This window comes from Rhinoderma darwinii, chromosome 3 (assembly GCF_050947455.1).
Source record: "Rhinoderma darwinii isolate aRhiDar2 chromosome 3, aRhiDar2.hap1, whole genome shotgun sequence".
Taxonomy (NCBI): Eukaryota; Metazoa; Chordata; class Amphibia; order Anura; family Rhinodermatidae; genus Rhinoderma; species Rhinoderma darwinii.
Window position 1 is genome coordinate 62,502,824 of NC_134689.1, and position 21,555 is coordinate 62,524,378.

At 45.2% G+C, this 21,555-nt stretch overlaps 1 protein-coding gene across 1 annotated transcript in view; it reads left to right on the forward strand.

Moving 5' to 3' along the window:
* The window catches only part of LOC142750371 (uncharacterized), a 200,634-nt gene that overhangs the window by 64,387 nt on the left and 114,692 nt on the right, over positions 1-21,555 (forward strand). Inside the window, exons 6-7 of the mRNA XM_075859371.1 lie at positions 4,100-4,258; positions 5,651-5,806. Coding sequence (XP_075715486.1) covers positions 4,100-4,258; positions 5,651-5,806 — 315 coding nt within the window. The remainder of the gene's footprint in view (positions 1-4,099; positions 4,259-5,650; positions 5,807-21,555) is intronic.

Sequence of the window (21,555 nt, forward strand, 5' to 3'; positions counted from 1 at the left end):
ACTCTGAGCCAGACCCCCACAGTCTGCATATTTTCGCATTCCGCTTCACTTCTGCCATATAAATTGGTTTGAGGTATGACTGCCCTCATCAATCAGCCCTGTATATAGCACTATCGTCTCTGTATATAACCACCGTCATCTCTGTATATAACCCCATCATCCCTGCATATAACCACCATCATCCCTGTATATACAACCCCCATCATCCCTGTATATAACCCCTTGATCTTTGTATGTAACCCCCATCATCCCTGTATATAACCCCCATTATCCCTGTATATAACCGCCATCATCTCTGTATTTATGTAACCCCCATCCCTGTATTTATGTAACCCCCATCATCCCGGTATTTACACTACCGTTCAAAAGTTTGGGGTCACCCAGACAATTTTGTGTTTTCCATGAAAACTCACACTTATATTTATCAAATGAGTTGCAAAATGCCTAGAAAATATAGTCAAGACATTGACAAGGTTAGAAATAATGATTTTTATTTTAAATAATAATTTTCTCCTTCAAACTTTGCTTTCGTCAAAGAATGCTCCATTTGCAGCAATCACAGCATTGCAGACCTTTGGCATTCTAGCTGTTAATTTGCTGAGGTAATCGGGAGAAATTTCACCCCATGCTTCCAGAAGCCCCTCCCACAAATTGGATTGGCTTGATGGGCACTTCTTGCGTACCATACGGTCAAGCTGCTCCCACAACAGCTCTATGGGGTTGAGATCTGGTGACTGTGCTGGCCACTCCATTACAGATAGAATACCAGCTGCCTGCTTCTTCCCTAAATAGTTCTTGCATAATTTGGAGGTGTGCTTTGGGTCATTGTCCTGTTGTAGGATGAAATTGGCTCCAATCAAGCGCTGTCCACAGGGTATGGCATGGCGTTGCAAAATGGAGTGATAGCCTTCCTTATTCAAAATCCCTTTTACCTTGTACAAATCTCCCACTTTACCAGCACCAAAGCAACCCCAGACCATCACATTACCTCCACCATGCTTGACAGATGGCGTCAGGCACTCTTCCAGCATCTTTTCAGTTGTTCTGCGTCTCACAAATGTTCTTCTGTGTGATCCAAACACCTCAAACTTCGATTAGTCTGTCCATAACGCTTTTTTCCAATCTTCCTCTGTCCAATGTCTGTGTGCTTTTGCCCATATTAATCTTTTCCTTTTATTAGCCAGTCTCAGATATGGCTTTTTCTTTGCCACTCTGCCCTGAAGGCCAGCATCCCGGAGTCGCCTCTTCACTGTAGACGTTGACGCTGGCATTTTGCGGGTACTATTTAATGAAGCTGCCAGTTGAGGACCTGTGAGGCGTCTATTTCTCAAACTAGAGACTCTAATGTACTTGTCTGGTTGCTCAGTTGTGCAGCGGGGCCTTCCAATTCTCTTTCTACTCTGGTTAGAGCCTGTTTGTGCTGTCCTCTGAAGGGAGTAGTACACACCGTTGTAGGGAATCTTCAGTTTCTTGGCAATTTCTCGCATGGAATAGCCTTCATTTCTAAGAACAAGAATAGACTGTCGAGTTTCACATGAAAGCTCTCTTTTTCTAGCCATTTGGAGAGTTTAATCTAACCCACAAATGTAATGCTCCGGATTCTCAACGAGCTCAAAGGAAGGTCAGTTTTATAGCTCCTCTAAACAGCAAAACTGTTTACAGCGGTGCTAACATAATTGCACAAGGGGTTTCAAGTGTTTTCTAATCATCCATTAGCCTTGTAACACAGTTAGCAAACACAATGTACCATTAGAACACTGGAGTGATGGTTGCTGGAAATGGGCCTCTATACACCTATGTAGATATTGCATTAAAAACCAGACATTTGCAGCTAGAATAGTCATTTACCACATTAACAATGTATAGAGTGTATTTCTGATTAATTTAATGTTATCTTCATTGAAAAAAACTGTGCTTTTCTTTAAAAAATAAGGAAATTTCTAAGTGACCCTAAACGTTTGAACTGTAGTGTATGTAACCCCATCATCCCTGTATTTATGTTACCCCATCATCCCTGTATTTATGCAACCCCCATCATCCCTGTATTTATGCAACCCCCATCCCTGTATTTATATAATTCCCATCATTCCTGTATCTATGTAACCCCTATCATCCCTGTATTTATGTAACCCCCTCACAGTTTTTTTCCCATCATTCTGCACTCAATACCCCATGATGAAAAAGTGAAAACAGAATGTTAGTGATCTTTGCTATTTTATTGAAAAGGAAAAACTAACATTTTGCATTAACATAAGTATTTAGACCCTTTACTCAATATTTAGTTGAAGCACGTTCGGCAGCGATAACAGCCTCCAGTCTTCTTGGGTATGATGCCACAAGGTTTGCACACCTGAATTTGGGGATTTTTTGCCATTCTTCTCTGCAGATCCTATCAAGCTCTGTCAGGTTGGATGGGGACCGTTTGGTAGACAGCCATTTTCAGAGATGATCAATTGGGCTTAAGTCAGGACTCTGGCAGGGCCGCTCAAGGACATTCACAGAGTTGTCCCTAAGCCACTCCTGTGTTGTCTTGGCTGTGTGCTTAGGGTCATTGTCTTGATGGAACGTGAACATTTGGTCCAATCTGAGGTCCAGAGCACTCTTGATCAGGTGTTCGTAAGAATAACTCTCTACTTTGCTCCATTCATCTTTCCCTCTGCCCTGACCAGTCTCCCTGCCCCAGCCGCTGAAAAACAGCCCCACAGCATGATGCTGCCACCACCATGCTTCACTGTAGAGATGTTATTGTGCAGGTGATGAGCAGTGCTTAGTTTCCTCCTGACATAACACTTAGAATTGAGTCCAAAAAGTTCAATCTTGGTTTCATCAGACCACACAATCCACACTTTTTTGCAAACGCCAGGCAGGCTTTCATGTGTTTTTTACTGAGGAGAGGCTTCTTTCTGGCCACTCTGCCATAATGCCCAGATTGGTGGAGTGCTGCAGTGAAGGTTGTCCTTTTGGAAGTTTCCCTCATCTGCACAAAAGCTCTTTGGATCTCAGCCAGAGTGACCATTGGCTTTTTCTTACCAAGGCTTTTCTCCCCCGATTACTTACTTTGGTGGGGCAGCCAGCTCTAGTGAGAGTCCTGGTTGTTCCAAACTTCTTCCATTTAAGAATTATGGCGGCCACTGTGATCTTGGGAACTTCAGTGCAGCAGAAATAATTTTGTAACCTTCTCCAGATATGTGCCTCCACATAATCTTGTCTCTGAGCTCCACAGGCAGTGCTTTCCTCCTCATGGCTTGGTTTTTGCTCTAATATGCATTGTCAGCTGTGATACCTTATACAGACACAGGGGTCTTTCTTTTCAAATCATGTCCAGTGAAATGAATTTACCATAGGTGGACTCCAATTAAGGTGTAGAAACATTTCAAAGATGATCTAGAGAAATGGGAGGCCCCCAGAGCTAAATTTAAAGTGTCATTGCACAGGGTCTGAATAATTATGTGCATGCAAAATGCGAGTTTTCCAATTTTAATACATTTGCTAACATTTCTAATATTCTGGTTACACTTTGTCACTATGGGGTATTGAGTGCAGAATAATGGGGGAAAAACATGCATTTTTTTTATTTTAGCACAAGCCTTCAACATAACAAAATGTGAAAAAAGCTAAAGGGTCTGAAAACTTTCCGAATGCACTGTATCTAACCCCCGTAGTCACTGTATATATTACCATCGGGGAGGGCGATGCGCGGCCATTGAGGCAGTAAATGGGGCGGGCATTGAGGCGTAAACAAAAAATGAATGGGGCGGGCATTGATGAGACTGGACCAATAGGATGCCTCAAACCCGGGCATATGGCAGAAGTCAGGTGGAATGTGAAAATATGCAGAGGTGGGGGGTGTACCGCCTATCTCTGATGCAGATTAAGTCATTTCCGTACTGGCGCATGTCCTATTGGATTCCGGCGCCGGCGTTCAACCTCCAGTATTTCCCCTGCTATTTTAGGCTACTGACTGAGTTTCTCTGAAGCTCAATTTGCCGGGCAGCAGACCTACTCTGTCGCTAAGGTATCTCAGTGAGATGAGGGCCTATCTGAGTCCCTAGAGCAATGTTATTGTTTACCTAGGCTGATTTTAGATTCTGTCTTACAGATGTCTGGTCGGAAGAGATCCAGGAAGTCCAGAAAAAGACTGTGTCTTTCCTGTAAACAGCCCATTCCGGATAACCATGAGACTGATGCCTGCACTGCTTGTACCACCCCTGAAGTCTCTACCATGGTTCAAAACACCAAATTGCCAATGGCAATTAAGGTAACCCCTGTTTCCCAGGTACTTATCAAGTACCTAAGGTGAACGTAAAAAGTTACTTTTATTAATTCTAAATTATGAGCAAACACACATGATTAAAATGTCAATGCGGTCTGATGGTGCAAGTAGTCATATCATTTGTTTCAACTGTCAGTGTATCAAGCCCCGCTACAGAGTCTAAGCAATGCAACTGAGAATTCACCACACTAAAGAAGTGAAAGCAGACAGCGACTGCAGTCCGCTTATAATAGGACAACAATTCTCAGCTACCACATTGTATTCAAATTATTACTTGAATAGGCCCCTGTATATAACCGCCATCATCCCTGTATTTATTTAACTTCCATCATTCCTGTATTTATGTAACCCCTGTCATCCCTGTATTAATGTAACCCCATCATTCCTGTATTTATGTAACCCCTATCATCCCTGTATTTATGTAACGGCATCATTCCAGTATTTATGTAACCCCCGTAATCACTGTATTTACGTAACCCTTGTATTCCCTATATTTATGTAAACCCCATCATCCCTGTATTTATATAAAGCCCCATCATCCCTGTATTTATGTAAACCCCATAATCCCTGTGTTTTTGTAACCTCCATCAACCCTGTATTTATGTAACCCTCATCATCCCTGTATTTATGCAACCTCATCATCCCTGTATTTATGTAGCCGCCATCGTCCCTGTAGTTATGTAACCCCGCATCATCCCTGTATTTATCTAACCCTCATCATCCCTGTATTTATTCAACCCCCATCATTCCTGTATTTATTTAAACCATATCATCCCTGTATTTATGTAACCCCCGTAATCACTTTATACTGTATATGTAACCACTGTATATACGTAACCTCTGTAATCACTGCATATACTACCATTGGAGCTGGCGCGTGTGGGTATTAAAACAGTGAATGGGGTGGGAATTGAGGCGCAAACAAAAAGTGAATTAGGCGGGCATTGAGGAGACTGCGGACCAATAGGGTGCCCCAAACTCGGGTATATGGCAGAAGTCAAGCGGAATTTGAAAATATGCGGAACGGGGGTACTACCTATCTCTGATGCGAGTGACAACATTTCCGTGCCGACGCTTGTCCTATTGGATTCGAGCACCGGAACCATCTTGGTGCTCCTTAAGCGCTGTGGCTGGTCTCCTACAAGCTCCATCTTGCTCCTCCCACTTGGCAGTCCCGTCACTCTCCACAGGCCCTGGCGTTCCACCTGCATTGTTCCCCCTGCAATATGAGGCTGCTGACTAGGTTTCTCTGTAGCTCTATTTGCCAGGCAGCAGACCTCCTCTGTAGCTAAGGTATCTCGGTGAGATTAGGACCTCTCTAATTTCCTAGCGCAATGTTAGTGTTTACCTAAGCTGAATTTAGATTCTGTCTTACAGATGTCTGGTCAGAAGAGATCTAGGAAGTCCAGACACAGACTGTGTCTTTCCTGTAACCAGCCCCTTCCGGATAACCTTGAGACTGATGTCTGCTCTGCTTGTACCACCTCTGAAGTCTCTACCATGGTTCACAACACCAAATTGCCAATTATCCAGGTACCTATAAAGTACTTAAGGTGAACGTAAAATGTTACTTTTATTCATTCTAAATTATGAGCAAACACACATGATTAAAATCTCAATGTGGTCTGGTGGTCCAAGTAGTCATATGATTTGTCAACTGTCAGTGTATCAAGTCTCGCTACAGAGTCTAAGCAATGCAACTGAGAATTCACCACACTAAGGCCACCTGCACACGGCCGTAGCCGTAATCCGATTCGTGATTATAGCCGTCCGCAGACAGTCACCCGCATTTTCGGGCCGTGCTCCCATTATAAAGTATGGGAGCTCGGTCTGTAAAATCAAAAAATAGGACATGTCCTATTTTTTGCACAGCCTTTCTACCGCCCGGGCACCTTCCTGTAAATTTATGGGAAGGTGTCCGTGGGCAATAGAAATTAATGGGTCCGTACTTTGATCCGCAATTACGGTCCATAATTGCGAATAAAGATTACGCCAATGTGTGTTACGGCAGTGTAAAACGTAATCTCCATTAGGAACTCACATGAATGCGGCTTCTTTAGGTTAAGAGGGTTTATAGTGTGTACACAGAGGTCTGAATTCCTTTTCAGAACCGACATCATTAATAATTATAGCAGTTTATATAGCCAATATGACGTATGTGTGACGTGCACAGGAGACCAAGAGAATTAGTATACAATAGTATATGTTTAAATTACACAAAGTATGCAAGATAATGTTACTTTATAATATACAATGTAGTCAAGATAATGTTAATTTATGATATACAGGGACAGCTGACCTCCCGGTTCCCGATGCACACTGTCGCCGACAGTGTCACAGACACTGTCATCGACAGTGTGAATCGCGAACGGCAGTGACGTCCTGTCACTGACAGGAAGTCTATCAGGAGGCTGATCCTCATAGGCTCCCGTACATGGCAGACACGGAGGCCATTACTTGGCCTCCGATCGCCATGCTAGCCATCTGCAAACCTCACGATTTCATCGTGAGGTCTGCCGATGAGCTAGAAACCCCTGAATGCGGTGATTGAAATCAATCACCGCAATCAAGGGGTTAATTGCCGATATCAGCGGAAATAAGCCGCTGATCGGCATACAGTTGACTGTCAGCTGTCAGGGACAGCTGGCCTCCCGGTTCCCGGTGCACACTGTCGCCGACAGTGTGCACCGGGAACTTCGCAGCTACTGTACGTCCCTGTGCCTTAAGACACTGGCTGCATGGACGTACAGTTGCGTCCTCGTGCGCCTAGGGGTTAAATAAAACAGAAAAACATATTTGAAACATTGCTCATATATACCCTGTGAAAAAAACTATACAATACATCACTACAAATATTAATACCTTTGCATGATCCTACAAAAAAACTTCTAATAGAGCCCTAAAAACCCCAGACCGAAGGATAATCAGCATACCCAATCTGACAAATGTGACGCCTAAAAAAAAATGTTTTTCTTTTTTTTTTTCTCTCTCTCTCTTTTACTTTCTTTCCTTCCTTTCTTCCCCTTTTTTTTTTTTTTTCTCCTTTTGCTTTTTTATTTTTTTCTATGGTATAGAATTGCTTATGTGGGACCTGAGACGTGTAATATGTAACCCATGAATCCCATCTGTTATCATACTGAGTGATAGAATGAGACGATTTAACCACCAATCTTTCCATGTTATGTGCGAATTGTACATGTTGACATAATTCTTTGGTAGTTAAAGGAGAATTAGACTTCCAAGTTCTCGCAATCATGGACCTGGCCTCAAGTATAATATGACCTATCACTGTTCACACCTCCACAGCAAATTCTGATATGCCAATAAAACACAATGCTAATGTAGGTTGTATGTGAACACAGAGACCAGTAACAGACTCTATAAGACCCGCCGTTGCCAGCCAAAATGAGTTGACTAGGGGACAATCCCACTAAGCGTGTTTGTATGTGCCTATCAGGCCGCAGCCTCTCCAGCAATAATGTGGATAAGTAGGGTTCAGTTTAGAAATATGCGCGGGAGTAAGGTACCAGCGCAAGATAATCTTAAGGGACATCTCCTAATAACTTGCACTCTTGGATATTCCCTTAAGAACCTTGATGGCAGTATACCATTCTTCCGAATTTATAGTAACATTTAGATCTTGTTCCCATTTAGTTATATAATAGGGCTCATTTATTAATTGTAGTTGCACTAACAATTTATAAAACAATGATATCCCTCGAAGCGCAGGCCTAAGTGATTAAAAGAACTGGTGTATAACCGTTGGGAATGTTGGTGAGTGAATTGAAGTTTTGTGTAGTGCATGATGGATTTGGAGGAACTTATAAAAACCTCTTGCAGGGAGAGAATAAGTACGAGAGATATATTTGAACATGTGTAGTGAATCTCTAGAATATAAAAGTCCAATTGTCTTTACACCTGCTACCTTCCAGTTACTGAGGTCCTGCTCAGGAATACATGTGTTTAAGAATTGTATGGGTAAATCTCCAAGAATAGTCATATCTAATGCGGAGATACATGTACAGAGCAATTTCCATGCAGAAATGGAAGCTGAAATACTGGACAATTTATTAGAAACCTTGTAAGGGGGCGATGATGACATTCAAAATAATGCATTTAATGGGATCCAAAAATGTACACTTTTAATTTCCACCCAACGTTTTTTGTGAGAATTGTTCCAATAAAATTTAGTTTAAGCCAAAATAGCCGCCAAGTAATATTTTTTCAAGTCCAGTACACCCATACCGCTTTTGGTCCAGGGTCTAGTCATAGTGCTAAATCTAATTCTAGGTTTCCGCCCTGCCCTTATGAAATCTGACAAAATTTTCTGCAATTTTGTAAAATAAGCGTTGGTTACTGGTACAATCACAGTCCGAAATACATACAAAATGGAAGGTAAGAGTAACATCTTAACAATAGCCACTCTAGTAGCCCAGGTAAATAGTGGTTTATTAAATTTATGTACTAATTGAGACACCTTAGACAACAAAGGTATATAGTTACACCCGAAAAGATCTTTACTGGAGCTTAAAGAGATACCCAAATAAGTAATACACTTATCTTGCCAGTGGAAAGGAAAACTCGCCTCCAACCAGGATTTAGTTAAAGAAGCTATACCTACATTCAGAATTTGCGACTTAGAAGGATTAATTTTATAGTATGATGCATTCCCAAAATTAGTAATGATTTCTTGGACAGCTGGAATGGAACCAATAGGGTCTGTTATAGAAAGTATTACATAATCTGCATATAAGCCTATGGTGTGTAAGGAGGTGCCTACTGATATACCGTGAACACTACAATTGGTCCTGATATGTTCTGCAAAAGGTTCCATTACTAGAACGAAGATAATGGGACAATGGGCAATCCTCTCTAGTTCCATCAGTGATATCAAATTTGTAGGACAGAAACCCTGAGGAAAATACTCTAGCAGCTGGATATGAATACAACGCAAGGATAGCTGTCATGGCCGCGGGCCGTCAGGTTCACTCACCTGCTGACGGCCGCAGCCAAGGGTCTGCGAGCGTTGGGTGCCGGGTCCCGTAGGGTGTGCGCGCACGCTCGTGCCCGTTCTTAAAGGGCCAGAGCGTGCACCTGAAGTTAATGTTTTAATTAGCCCAATAGTACCCGGGACTATAAGAAGGGGTCAGCCCGTACCTCCCTTGCTTGAGCGCTGTTTGTCATATCCAAGTTTGTCTATGCAAATGGTCTCCTAGTGTTTTCCAGTTCCCAGTGTTCCCTGTTCCTGTATCCCGTGCTATCCTGGTCAAGTGCTGTGCTGTTGTCGTGCTGTGCTGTATTCCACGCCTGTCCTGCTATTCCACACCTGACGTCTACCCGCTGCCTAGTTCCAGCCGAGCCTGCCTTGCTACTGTCCGAGCTGCCACAGGTACACTATACGAACTATAGACTGTGACCTGCGCCCTGTTTGCCAGCTACTGTACCGTCAAGGCGGTACGGTCCAGTGGGTCCACGAACCCAACATGACAGTACACTCAGGCCATGGACCCCGCTGGTCGATCCAAGACCAAGATGACGTCACGAGATGGGGACGGAGATGCTAGACCACCGGTCTCGACAGGACAAACTCCTCCAGGCCTTGAACATTATTGCACGTCGGCAGGGGGCACTAGCTGCAGTTCCTCCTACTACACCTCCTGGCAGTGTTGATCCTCAGACTACACCTTCTGGCAGTGTTGATCCTCATTTTTCTTTGCCACTTTCTGACCGCTTTGATGGAGACGCAGGCACCTGTCGTGGATTTTTGAACCAGTGCCGGATCCACTTCAGCCTGTATTCAAGGGCATTTTCGTCTGATGGCGCAAGGGTCGCTTTCACCATCACTCTCCTCACTGGCAAGGCCCTTGCATGGGCGAATCCTATCTGGGAGAGACAAGGACCCGAGACCCGTGACTTCCAGGGGCTCCTCTGGACATTTCGCACAGTGTTTGAGGAGCCTGGACGAGTTTCCTCTGCAGCGGCTTCCCTGCTGAATCTACGCCAGGGAGACACCTACGTGGGCGAGTACACCATTCACTTCTGCACCCTGGCAGGAGAACTGTTGTGGAACAATTAGGCCCTGGTGGCTACATTCTGGCATGCACTGTCTCCTAAGATTAAGGACGAGATCTACCGTCTACCCTGGATAACCTCATCCTTCTGGCCGCCCGGATTGATAGAAGGATCCGAGAACTGCTCCAAGAAGCTCGTCGGGACGGAGGCCTTCCTAGTCCAGTTCCTACCTTTCAGCAACCCCTTCTGTCCTCAGATGCCGATCCTCCTAAGGAGTCTGTGAGGATGGACCAATGTAAGTTATCTACCCAGGAGAGACAACGCAGATGCACTTCGGGACTTTGTCTATATTGCGGCCTCGGAGACCATCTTGTGCGCCTGTGTCCCCAAAAGCACCAAAGCCTATGGTTAGTAGGAGAGACAACCTTGGGCAAAGAAGGAGTCCCGTCTAAATTGTCCTTACTCGTGACTATAGTGTCTGGCGAGAAAACGCATTAGGTCTCTGTGTATCTGGACTCTGGATCTGCTGCTAATTTCATTTGTAGAGACATGGTGGATCTTCTTCAATTACCCACTACCCCTCTGGAGAGACCGTTGATGGTTTCATCGGTAAATGGACTACCTCTGCCAGACCCAGTTATAGCTGTGACCAAGCCGCTGAGGCTCCAAGTAGGGGCTCTCCACTCCGAGCTCCTATCGTTCTTTGTCTTGTCCAAGGCCGTTAACCCCGTGCTGCTGGGTCTGCCTTGGCTCCGACTACATGCCCCAGTCCTGGACTGGAATTCTGGAGAGGTTTTCCAGTGGAGACCCGAGTGTCACAGCCGTTGCCTGGTACAGATTCGCTCGGCTCAGCCTCCTCTGCCTCGGTCATTGCAGGATTGCCCGGTCATTATGCTGCATTTTCGGACGTCTTCAGCAAAAGGGAGGCGGAGACACTGCCCCCACACCAGGCGTATGAATGTCCTATCGAGCTGATTCTTGGTGCATCCTGTAAAGGATCTGCCAGGCACAGCTTCGGGGTTAACTCCCTTAATTAATCAGTCAGCACCTGAATCTACATCCCTGAGACTGACTCCAGCTTCCACCACTCAGCCTGGCAGGCTTAGGAGTGGGAGAGCCTATCGCAACCTGGCCAGACTCAGCTAGCTCCCGCCCTCGGTCTATTTAAGCCTGCCTTTCCTGTTCCTCGAGTGCTTGTGATTCTTTTTCGTGTGGTTTCCTGGCCCAGCTACAGCTCCTTCTATTTTGTTCCTGCTCCATACAGACCCTGGCTTACTGACTACTCTTCTGCTCTTCGTTTGGTACCTCGCACACTCCTGGCTTGACTCGGCTCGTTCACCACTCTGGTTGCTCACGGTGTTGCCGTGGGCAACTGCCCCTTTCCCTTGCTTGTTTTCCCTTGTATGTTTGTCGTGCACTTACTGAGTGCAGGGACCGCCGCCCAGTTGTACCCCGTCGCCTAGGGCGGGTCGTTGCAAGTAGGCAGGGACAGAGTGGCGGGTAGATTAGGGCTCACTTGTCCGTTTCCCTACCCCCCGGTCATTACATAATCACAAGCCCATACCTAGTCTACCTTGGTCCCTGACACCACTATGGACCCCCGTGTGACCCTGGCTCAGCAAATGCAGGGTCTCTCCCTACAGGTCCAGGCCCTGGCTCAGAGGGTCAACCAGCCTGATGCTACCTTGGTAGTTCCCCCCACCGCACCTCTTGAACCCCACCTCAAGTTGCCCGACCGGTTCTCAGGGGACCGGAGGGCTTTTCTCTCCTTTCGGGAGAGTTGTAGGCTTTACTTTCGTTTAAAGCCTCATTCCTCAGGTTCTGAGAGCCAGTGGGTGGGTATAATTATGTCCCAGCTCCAGGAAGGGCCCCAAGAGTGGGCCTTCTCCTTGGCTCCTGACGCCCCTGAACTTTCCTCCGTTTCTTTTCTGCTCTCGGACTTATTTATGACGAGACTGACAGGACTGCCTTTGCCGAGAGTCAGCTGGTGACCTTACGTCAGGGTAAGAGACCTGTTGAGGAGTATTGCTCTGACTTTAGGAAGTGGTGCGTAGCTTCTCGGTGGAATGACCCTGCCTTAAGGAGCCTTCTGTATGAAGTTGGGGATTGATCTGTCCTTCTCCTCTGCCTTCCATCCTGAAAATAATGGCCAAACGGAGAGGACTAATCAATCTCTAGAACAATACTTAAGGTGTTTTGTCTCTGACTGTCAATATGATTGGGTCTCATTCATTCCCCTCGCCGAATTTTCCCTTAATAACCGGGTCAGTAACTCGTCAGGGGTCTCCCCCTTTTTCTGTAATTTTGGGTTTAATCCACGGTTCTCCTCCGTTTCACCTGGTAGTTCCAACAATCCCGAGGTAGAGGTCGTTCATCGGGAACTGTGCACAGTCTGGGCCCAGGTTCAGAAGAACCTAGAGGCGTCCCAGAGCGTACAAAAAACTCAGGCTGATAGAAAACATTCTGCTAACCCCCTGTTTATGGTCGGGGATCTGGTGTGGTTGTCGTCTAGAAACTTGCGTCTCAAGGTTCCGTCCAAGAAGTTTGTTCCCCGGTTTATTGGGCCGTATAAGGTCATTGACGTCCTCAATCCTGTCTCCTTCCGGCTGGAGTTACCCCCGTCTTTTCGTATACACGACGTGTTTCATGCCTCCCTCCTTAAACGCTGCTCCCCGTCCTTGGCTCCCTCGAGGAGACCTCCTGTTCCCGTCCTCACCCCTGAGGGGGTGGAATTCGAGGTGGCCAGGATTGTGGACAGCAAGATGGTCCAAGGCTCCCTCCAGTACCTGGTCCATTGGAGAGGTTACGGGCCCGAGGAGAGGACTTGGGTACCCGCCCGGGATGTTCACGCTGGGGTATTGGTCAGGAGGTTCCACCTGCGTTTCCCCAGTAAGCCAGGTCCACTTAGAAAGGGTCCGGTGGCCCCTCATAAAAGGGGGGGTACTGTAAAGGATCTGCCAGGCACAGCTTCGGGGTTAACTCCCTTAATTAATCAGTCAGCACCTGAATCTACATCCCTGAGACTGACTCCAGCTTCCACCACTCAGGCTGGCAGGCTTAGGAGTGGGAGAGCCTATCGCAACCTGGCCAGACTCGGCTAGCTCCCGCCCTCGGTCTATTTAAGCCTGCCTTTCCTGTTCCTCCAGTGCTTGTGATTCTTTTTCGTGTGGTTTCCTGGCCCAGCTACAGCTCCTTCTATTTTGTTCCTGCTCCATACAGACCCTGGCTTACTGACTACTCTTCTGCTCTTCGTTTGGTACCTCGCACACTCCTGGCTTGACTCGGCTCGTTCACCACTCTGGTTGCTCACGGTGTTGCCGTGGGCAACTGCCCCTTTCCCTTGCTTGTTTTCCCTTGTATGTTTGTCGTGTTTGTCGTGCACTTACTGAGTGCAGGGACCGCCGCCCAGTTGTACCCCGTCGCCTAGGGCGGGTCGTTGCAAGTAGGCAGGGACAGAGCGGCGGGTAGATTAGGGCTCACTTGTCCGTTTCCCTACCCCCCGGTCATTACACATCCCTTCCCCGTGGTAAGGTATATAATCTCTCCTTGCCAGAGACTCTGTCCATGTCCGCCTATGTTAAGGAGAACTTGGAGAGGGGCTTCATACGGAATTCTTCCTCCCCGGCAGGAGCCGGGTTCTTCTTCATCAAGAAGAAGTATGGTTCCCTGCGTCCATGTATTGACTACCGGGGTCTCAACCAGATCACGGTGCAAAATAAGTATTCGTTGCCACTGATCTCAGAACTGTTTGATCGTATACGTGGTACCAAGATTTCTTCCAAACTAGTCCTGCGTGGGGCTTACAACTTAATCCGGATTCGCAGAAGTGAAGAATGGAAGACTGCATTTAACACCCGTGATGGACACTATGAATATCTAGTAATGCCCTTTGGCCTGTGTAATGCTCCCGCGGTCTTTCAGGAGTTCGTTAATGACATCTTCCGTGACCTTCTCTATGTTTGTGTTGTGGTCTATCTAGATGTCATCTTGATATTTTCTCCAGATCCTATGACTCATCAGAGACATGTCCGTAAATTTTTCTGCGGTTAAGGGAGAATCGTCTGTACGCCAAGTTGGAGAAGTGCGTGTTTGAGAAAGATGCTCTACCCTTCCTGGGCTACATCGTCTCGAATAGAGGTCTCAAAATGGATCCTGAAAAGGTAAAGTCCGTCCTGGAATGGCCACGTCCTCAAGGCTTGAGGGCCATACAGCGCTTTCTGGGATTCGCCAATTTTTACAGACAGTTCATCCCAAACTGCTCCTCACTAGCATCTCCTATCTCTAACCTCACCAAGAAGGGCATGAACGCCAAGGCAGAGTCCGCATTCAGTAGCCTGAGGAGCGCCTTCACGTCAGCCTCTATCCTCCATCATCCAGATGTTTCTCAACAGTTCTCGTTGGAGGTGGACGCCTCCTCTGTCGGTGCTGGTGCACTCCTGTTCCAGAAGGGTTCCAAGGGCAAGTCAATAGTATGTGGATATTTCTCTAACCTCTTCTCTTACGCAGAACGCAACTACTCGATTGGGGATCGGGAGTTACTGGCCATCAAATTGGCCCTGGAAGAGTGGAGACATCTACTAGAGGTTGCAGCTCATCCCATCCTGATTTTTACGGACCACAAAAATCTCACCTATCTTCAGACAGCGCACGGCTGAACTCTCGTCAGGCCAGGTGGTCGTTGTTCTTTACCAGGTTCCAGTTTGAGCTCCATTATTGTCCGGCCGACAAGAATGTGAGGACCGATGCCTTGTCCAGGTCATTCGAGACAGAGGACACCATGGAGATTCCACAGAATATTATTGATTCTTCTTGCATTGTGTCCCGGCCGACGTCCCTCCTTTGTGCGCCTGGCTGACAGAGGGAGAATCCTCCGCTGGGGACACTGCTCTAGACTAGCAGGCCACTCGGGTGCCAATAAGACCCGAGACTTGATTGCCCGTCATTTCTGGTGGCCCACGGTTCCCTAGACAGTATGGTCTTTGTTTCTTCCTGCTCTGTGTGTGCAGCTAACAATGTCGCTCACTCCAGACCTGCTGGCCTGCTCAGCCACTGCCTGGGCCCGATGCTCCCTGGCAGCATATAGCTATGGACTTTGTTACTGACCTGCCTCTCTCTGCTGGATGCAGTGTTTTCTGGGTGGTGGTGGATCGATTTTCGAAAATGGCCCACTTCGTTCCACTGACCGGCCTTCCTTCTGCTCCTCAACTGGCCAACCTCTTCATCCAACACATCTAGTGTTTTCCAGTTCCCAGTGTTCCCTGTTCCTGTATCCCGTGCTATCCTGGTCAAGTGCCGTCCTGTGCTGTATTCCACGCCTGTTCTGCTATTCCACACCTGACGTCTACCCGCTGCCTAGTACCAGCCGAGCCTTCCTTGCTACTGTCCGAGCTGCTGCAGGTACACTATACAAACTATAGACTGACCTGCGCCCTGTTTGCCAACTACCGTACCGTCAAGGCGGTACGGTCCAGTGGTTCCACGAACCCAACGTGATATTAGCGGACTTTATCATTTCGTGAAAACCAAACTTGTCCAACATAGCCGACAAATATCCTGAGAAAACCCTGTCAAATGCCTTCTCCGCATCCAAATCGAGAAGCAGAGAAGGCGTTCGAGAGGATTCCACCAGCTGAACAAGGTCCATAAACCGGCGAGTACCGTCTGAGGATTGTCTTCCTGCCACAAACCCAACTTGGTCGGGATGAATTAATTTTGGTAAGGTATGCACCAACATTAGCGATAAAATATTAGCATAAAGCTTTAGATCTGTGTTGAGCAACGATATCGGCCTAAAGTTAGCAGGAGTCGTGGGTTCTTTCCCAGGTTTGGGAATGGTGATTATAGTAGCCTCCAACATCACAGGCGGAAAGTAACTGCAGCCTTATTAAAACTGTCTAAAATGTTTAAAATACGAATTAGAGAACCCATTAGGGCCCGGGGAATTAAAGGTTGAATCCTTATTGATAGAGAAATAAGTTTCTAAGTTATCCCTTAATGTAGTAGCATGATCTGGGTGAGTTAAAATATGATCATTTAATCTCCACTGAGAGGGAGAAGAAGAAGTAAAATGTTCTTGTAAACTAATTTGTATAGGGGCGTAATATCCCCTATCGCAGAGGAACTAGTCTGAAGGAGGGCCAACTTATTAACAAGGAAAAAAATCGATTCTTGAGTATGAGTTGCGAGGGGGGGGGGTAAAAAAGTAAAATCTTTTTCACTACCATGTTGACATCTCCAGATGTTGTAAAATCTGTCCTCTACAATAGAGACCGCCAAGGAGTCAGTATATCTACTAGTGGTGGTAGAATCTAGATTCAGGTCAAGTACGGTATTAAAGTCACTGCCAATAATCACAAGGCCCCTACTAATATCAGAAATGTTTTACATAAGCGAGGACCAAAATCTACAATGCCTCGTATGAAGAAAATATACATTGACAAAAGTATAAGTGACATTATCTATGTCACCAACTAATACCAAATAACGTCCCTGTGCATCCGATAATATATAATGTAACGTAAAAGCTACAGAGTTGCGGATTGCAATTAATACTCCACTACGTTTAGCTGCACAAGACACCATGTATATATGAGGGAACATTTTATGACTACATGCTGGGGCTTTGTGTTTATGAAACTGTGTCTCCTGAGCAAACAAAACGTCACAGTTCAGAAGTTTAAGCGTAGTATGCTATGGAAGGAAGCTAAAGGGGCCCCTTAACATTAAGGGAAGTGACTTTTATTACCATAATGCATTATAGAATAAAAATAAGTAATTCTAGCACAGGCAATCAAGTAAATTGTATTGACAGTATTATGGAACATGCATGAGTCAGAGCATAAATCAGAGCGTACGAGCAAGGACATATAAACATAAAAAAAATAAATACAAAACATTTAAAAAAATAAATAACAATAACAGAACGTCCAGCGAGGCTCGATACAGTACCTGCACCAGGGTCTCCAGGAGGGAAATCGGGGGGAAAAAAAACCACAACTGGAGTCGCCGGGATCATCCAGTACACCCGGTGTTACTCTTGTGTCGGGGCGAACGTCAGGCTCAGTGAACAATTTGCTCAGCTTTTAAATGTAGCATCCACAACCCCCGATCGGCAATTATTTTCTTTAAGTCATGCATGATGTCCTCGTTTACCAGCAGTCTTCCATTCATCCTGAACTTTCCAAGGAGCAGCAGGAGTGGTAGCAGACTAATTTATATGTGCAGCAGTTCTTCACCTAAAACCCCACGTCATCATTTGCAGCCCCCACTGGTAGACCCTGTAAATGCAGCGGAAACTATGACATTTTGGGGTCTGTGCTACATATGGGGCTAGTGAAGAAGTCAAAGATTAGGCAATGCTGGAGTGCGGATGTTTTGTACAACACCACAGACACCCTTTAGAAGTGTGACTCCTGCACCCAATAATCCGGCCTGTACATAAAGGATTGGTTCAAAGCGTACGTCACTATCCATGGATAATTAATTTTATTATTCATTCTCCCCATTATTACATCATCCTATTATATGACCTGTTGCACTTCGCCCAGCTTACATATACCCTGATGTACTCCATATAGCTTACATATACCCTGATGTACTCCGCCTAGCTTACATATACCCTGATGTACTCCGCCCAGCTTACATATATCCTGATGTACTCCTCACAGCTTACATATACCCTGATGTACTCCGGACAGCTTACATATACCCTGATGAACTCCGCCCAGCTTACATATACCCTGATGTACTCCGCCCATCTTACATATGCCCCCACATTATAAACTGAAACACCAGTAAAACACTAAACAAAACTACTACCAAGCAAAATCTGCGCTCCAAAAGCCAAATAGCGGTCCTTCTGGGCCTGGCAGTGTGCCCAAACAGCAGTTTATGACCACATATGGGGTATTACCGTACTCTGGAGAACCGCTTAACAATTTATGGGGTGTATGTCTCCAGTGGTACAAGCTGGGCCCAACACATTGGGCACTGAAATAGCATATCTGTGGAAAATGGCAATTTTCAATCTGCAACATCCACTGTGCACTAATTTCTGCAAAACCTTTGGGGTCAAAATGCTCACTATACTTCTAGATGAATTCCTTGAGGAGTGTAGTTTCCTAAATGGGGTCACTTCTCTGTAGTTTTCACTGTACTGGTACCTCAGCGCAGTGCAAGATGGCGTAAAAAACTAATTTTGTAAAATTGACACTCCAAAAACAAAATTGCGCTTTTTCCGTTTAGACCCTTGCCGTATGTCCAAATAGACGTTTACAACCACGTATGGGGTATTTCCCTACACAGGAGAAATTGTGTAACACATTTTGGGGTGTCTTTTCTCCTGTATTCCTTGTGGAAATGAAAAATTATGAGCTAAATCTACAGCTTATTGGAAAGAAAAATATTTCATTTTCACGAACCAATTCTAATAAAATCTATAAAACACCTGAGGGTTCAGGGGTATAGTCTCCAAGTTGGGATCACACCTGGGGAATTTCTACTATACTGGTACTTCAGGGACTCTGCAAATGCGACATGGCCCCCAGAAACCAATTCGGCAAAATCTGAGCTGCAAAATCCAAATGGTGCTCCGTCCCTTCTGAGCCCTGCCGTGGGTCCAAACAGCAGTTTAGTACCACATATGGGGTATTACCATAATCAGGAGAAATAGCTTTACAAATGTTGAGGTGCTTTTTCTCCTTTATTCCTTAGAAAAATTAGAAAATTCAGGTTTTTTTCCAAAAAAAAGTCTCTTTTCATCTTCACAGACTAATTCCAATAAATTCAGCAAAAAAACCTATGGGGTCAAAAGTCTAACTATACCACTAGAAAAATTCCTTGAGGGGTATAGTTTCAAAAATAGGGTCACTTTTGGGGGGTTTCCACTGTTTTCATCCCTCGAGGGTGTTGCACACGTGACACGGCACCGAAAACCATTCCAGTAAAATCAGAGCTCCAAAATCCAAATTGCGCTCCTTCCCTTCTGAGCCCTGCTGTGGGTCCAAACAGCAGTTTATTAGCACATATGGGGTATTTCCGTAATCGGGAAAAATTGCTTTAAATATTGGGGTGCTTTTTCTCATTTACTTCTTGCAAAAATTAGACATTTTTAAGTTTTTCCAGAAAAAAAGTAGATTTTCATTTTCACAGACTAACTCCAATAAATATAGCAAAATACCTGTGGGGTCAAAATGCTAACTATACCCCTAGATAAATTCCGTGAGGGGTGTAGTTTAAAAAATGGGGGTCACTTTTGGGGGTTTCCACTGTTTTGGCACCACAAGACCTCTTCAAACCTGACATGGTGCCTAAAATATATTCTGAAAAAAGGAGGCCCCAAAATCCACTGGGTGCTGTTTTGCTTTTGAGGCCGGTGTTCCAGTCCATTAGCACACTAGGGCCATATGTGGGATATTTCTAAAAACTGCAGAACCTGGGAAATAAAAATTGAGATGCGTTTCTCAGGAAAAACCTTCTGTGGTACAGAATTTTTTTTATTACATATGAATTTTGTAAAAACAAAATGAAATTTGAAAATTTCAGCTCTACTTTCCTTCAATTCCTGTAAAACGCCTAAAGAGTTGAAACACTTTCTGAATGCTGTTTTGGATACTTTGAGGGGTGCAGTTATCAAAATGGGTTGTTTTATGGAGGTTTCTAATATATAGGGCCCTCAAACCCACTTCAGAACTGAACTCGTTCCTGAAAAAAATAGCTTTTTGAAATTTTCTTAAAAATATAAAAGGATGTCCAAAAAACGATGCAAACATAAAGTAGACGTATGGGAAATGTTAATTAGTAACTATTTTGTGTGGTATTACTATCTGCTTTACAAGCAAATACAGTTAAAATTGGAAAAATCATAATTTCTTAAAATTGTCTCTAAATTTTCGTGTTTTTCACAAATAAGCAATGAATTTATCGACCAAATTTTTTCACTAACATAAAGTACAATATGTCACAAGAAAACAATCTCAGAATCAATTGGATAAGTAAAAGCATTCCAGAGTTAATACCGCATAAAGTGACACATGTCAGATTTGAAAAAATGGGTCTGGTCCTCAAGGCCAAAATGAGCTTGGTCCTCAAGGGGTTAAGCAATTTTATATCATCATCTGCAGCAATATGAACATCTACAAGTTCGTTGTGAGCAATGGAATAATCGCTCATTTTATATTCTAGGTGTGAAGTGCGATTACCCAGTTCCTCTACATCTATTTGAAGCACCTGTATGATTTTCCCCATATAAGTACAGAGATTCCTTTGCAGGGAAAGTAACATGCCTTTCAGGGCCACTTCAGTTACTAATTTCTCGGAGGGAGAAAGTGTGTAAAAGTCCCATTCCTTCGCATCCCATTCTGTACCAGGCATAGAGGCATTAACAAGGGTGTTATCCCCTGATTCAGCTGAATCAGCCATGTGCGTGCATTTTTAATGAATAAGCAAGGCCCTTGGGTGAAGGAGATGCAGGGGAAGCATGTGATAACAGCAGGCCCCTGTTTACTGCTTTCCTTACCTCCTTTTACATGCATCAGGGCATCGCTGCGTTTGTGGGACGAGCGGTACGAGGAACGGGTCTCATCTCTGTCATGTTCGGCTCTGTCAAGTTCGACAGGTGCGGACGCAGACGCGGGAGAAGAGCGTTATCCAACGCCATCTAGTGAGGATGTAGCTGAAGCTGGTGGATAAAAGTCAGTGAGGCGGCATGGCCCAGACTTGTCTTTATGCCTTCGTACCATGGCTCCTCTCCTCTCCTGGAGATGTCCGGAAGTCGGGGTAAGTATCTGATAAATGTCGGGATTGTGAAACGCTATGTGCCGCTAACAAGGAGCCCAACCTCAGAGCTCAGCTACATTACAACCAGTTAGGAACGCCCACTTCCTGACTGTGTAATTTTGCCTCTTATCCTCACCGGTATGTGATTGCCTCCTGCAGTAGTGTTCCTGTGCCAGGCGCCTCTGGATATTTTGAAGCTCTCCTCAAAATCCCAGGCACTCCAGTTGTGGAAAGGCGATGTACCATGCAAAAATAATTTTTGTACCTTGCCGTTTGAGCCTTGTGCCTTGTTTGGACCCCAACTGGTTCCTATCCTAAGGGACCTTAATGAAAGGAAAGGGGTCTACTTTTCACAACCTAAGAGACCCTTCATGCCATTTTGTGTGCAAACCAGAACCGAGTTCAAGAGAAGATTCAGCAACAGCCAAAGTTTACAAGTCAAAGTTTACAAGCCAAAGTTTGACTTTAACTTCTCCAGGAGGAAGCCCTCTGGT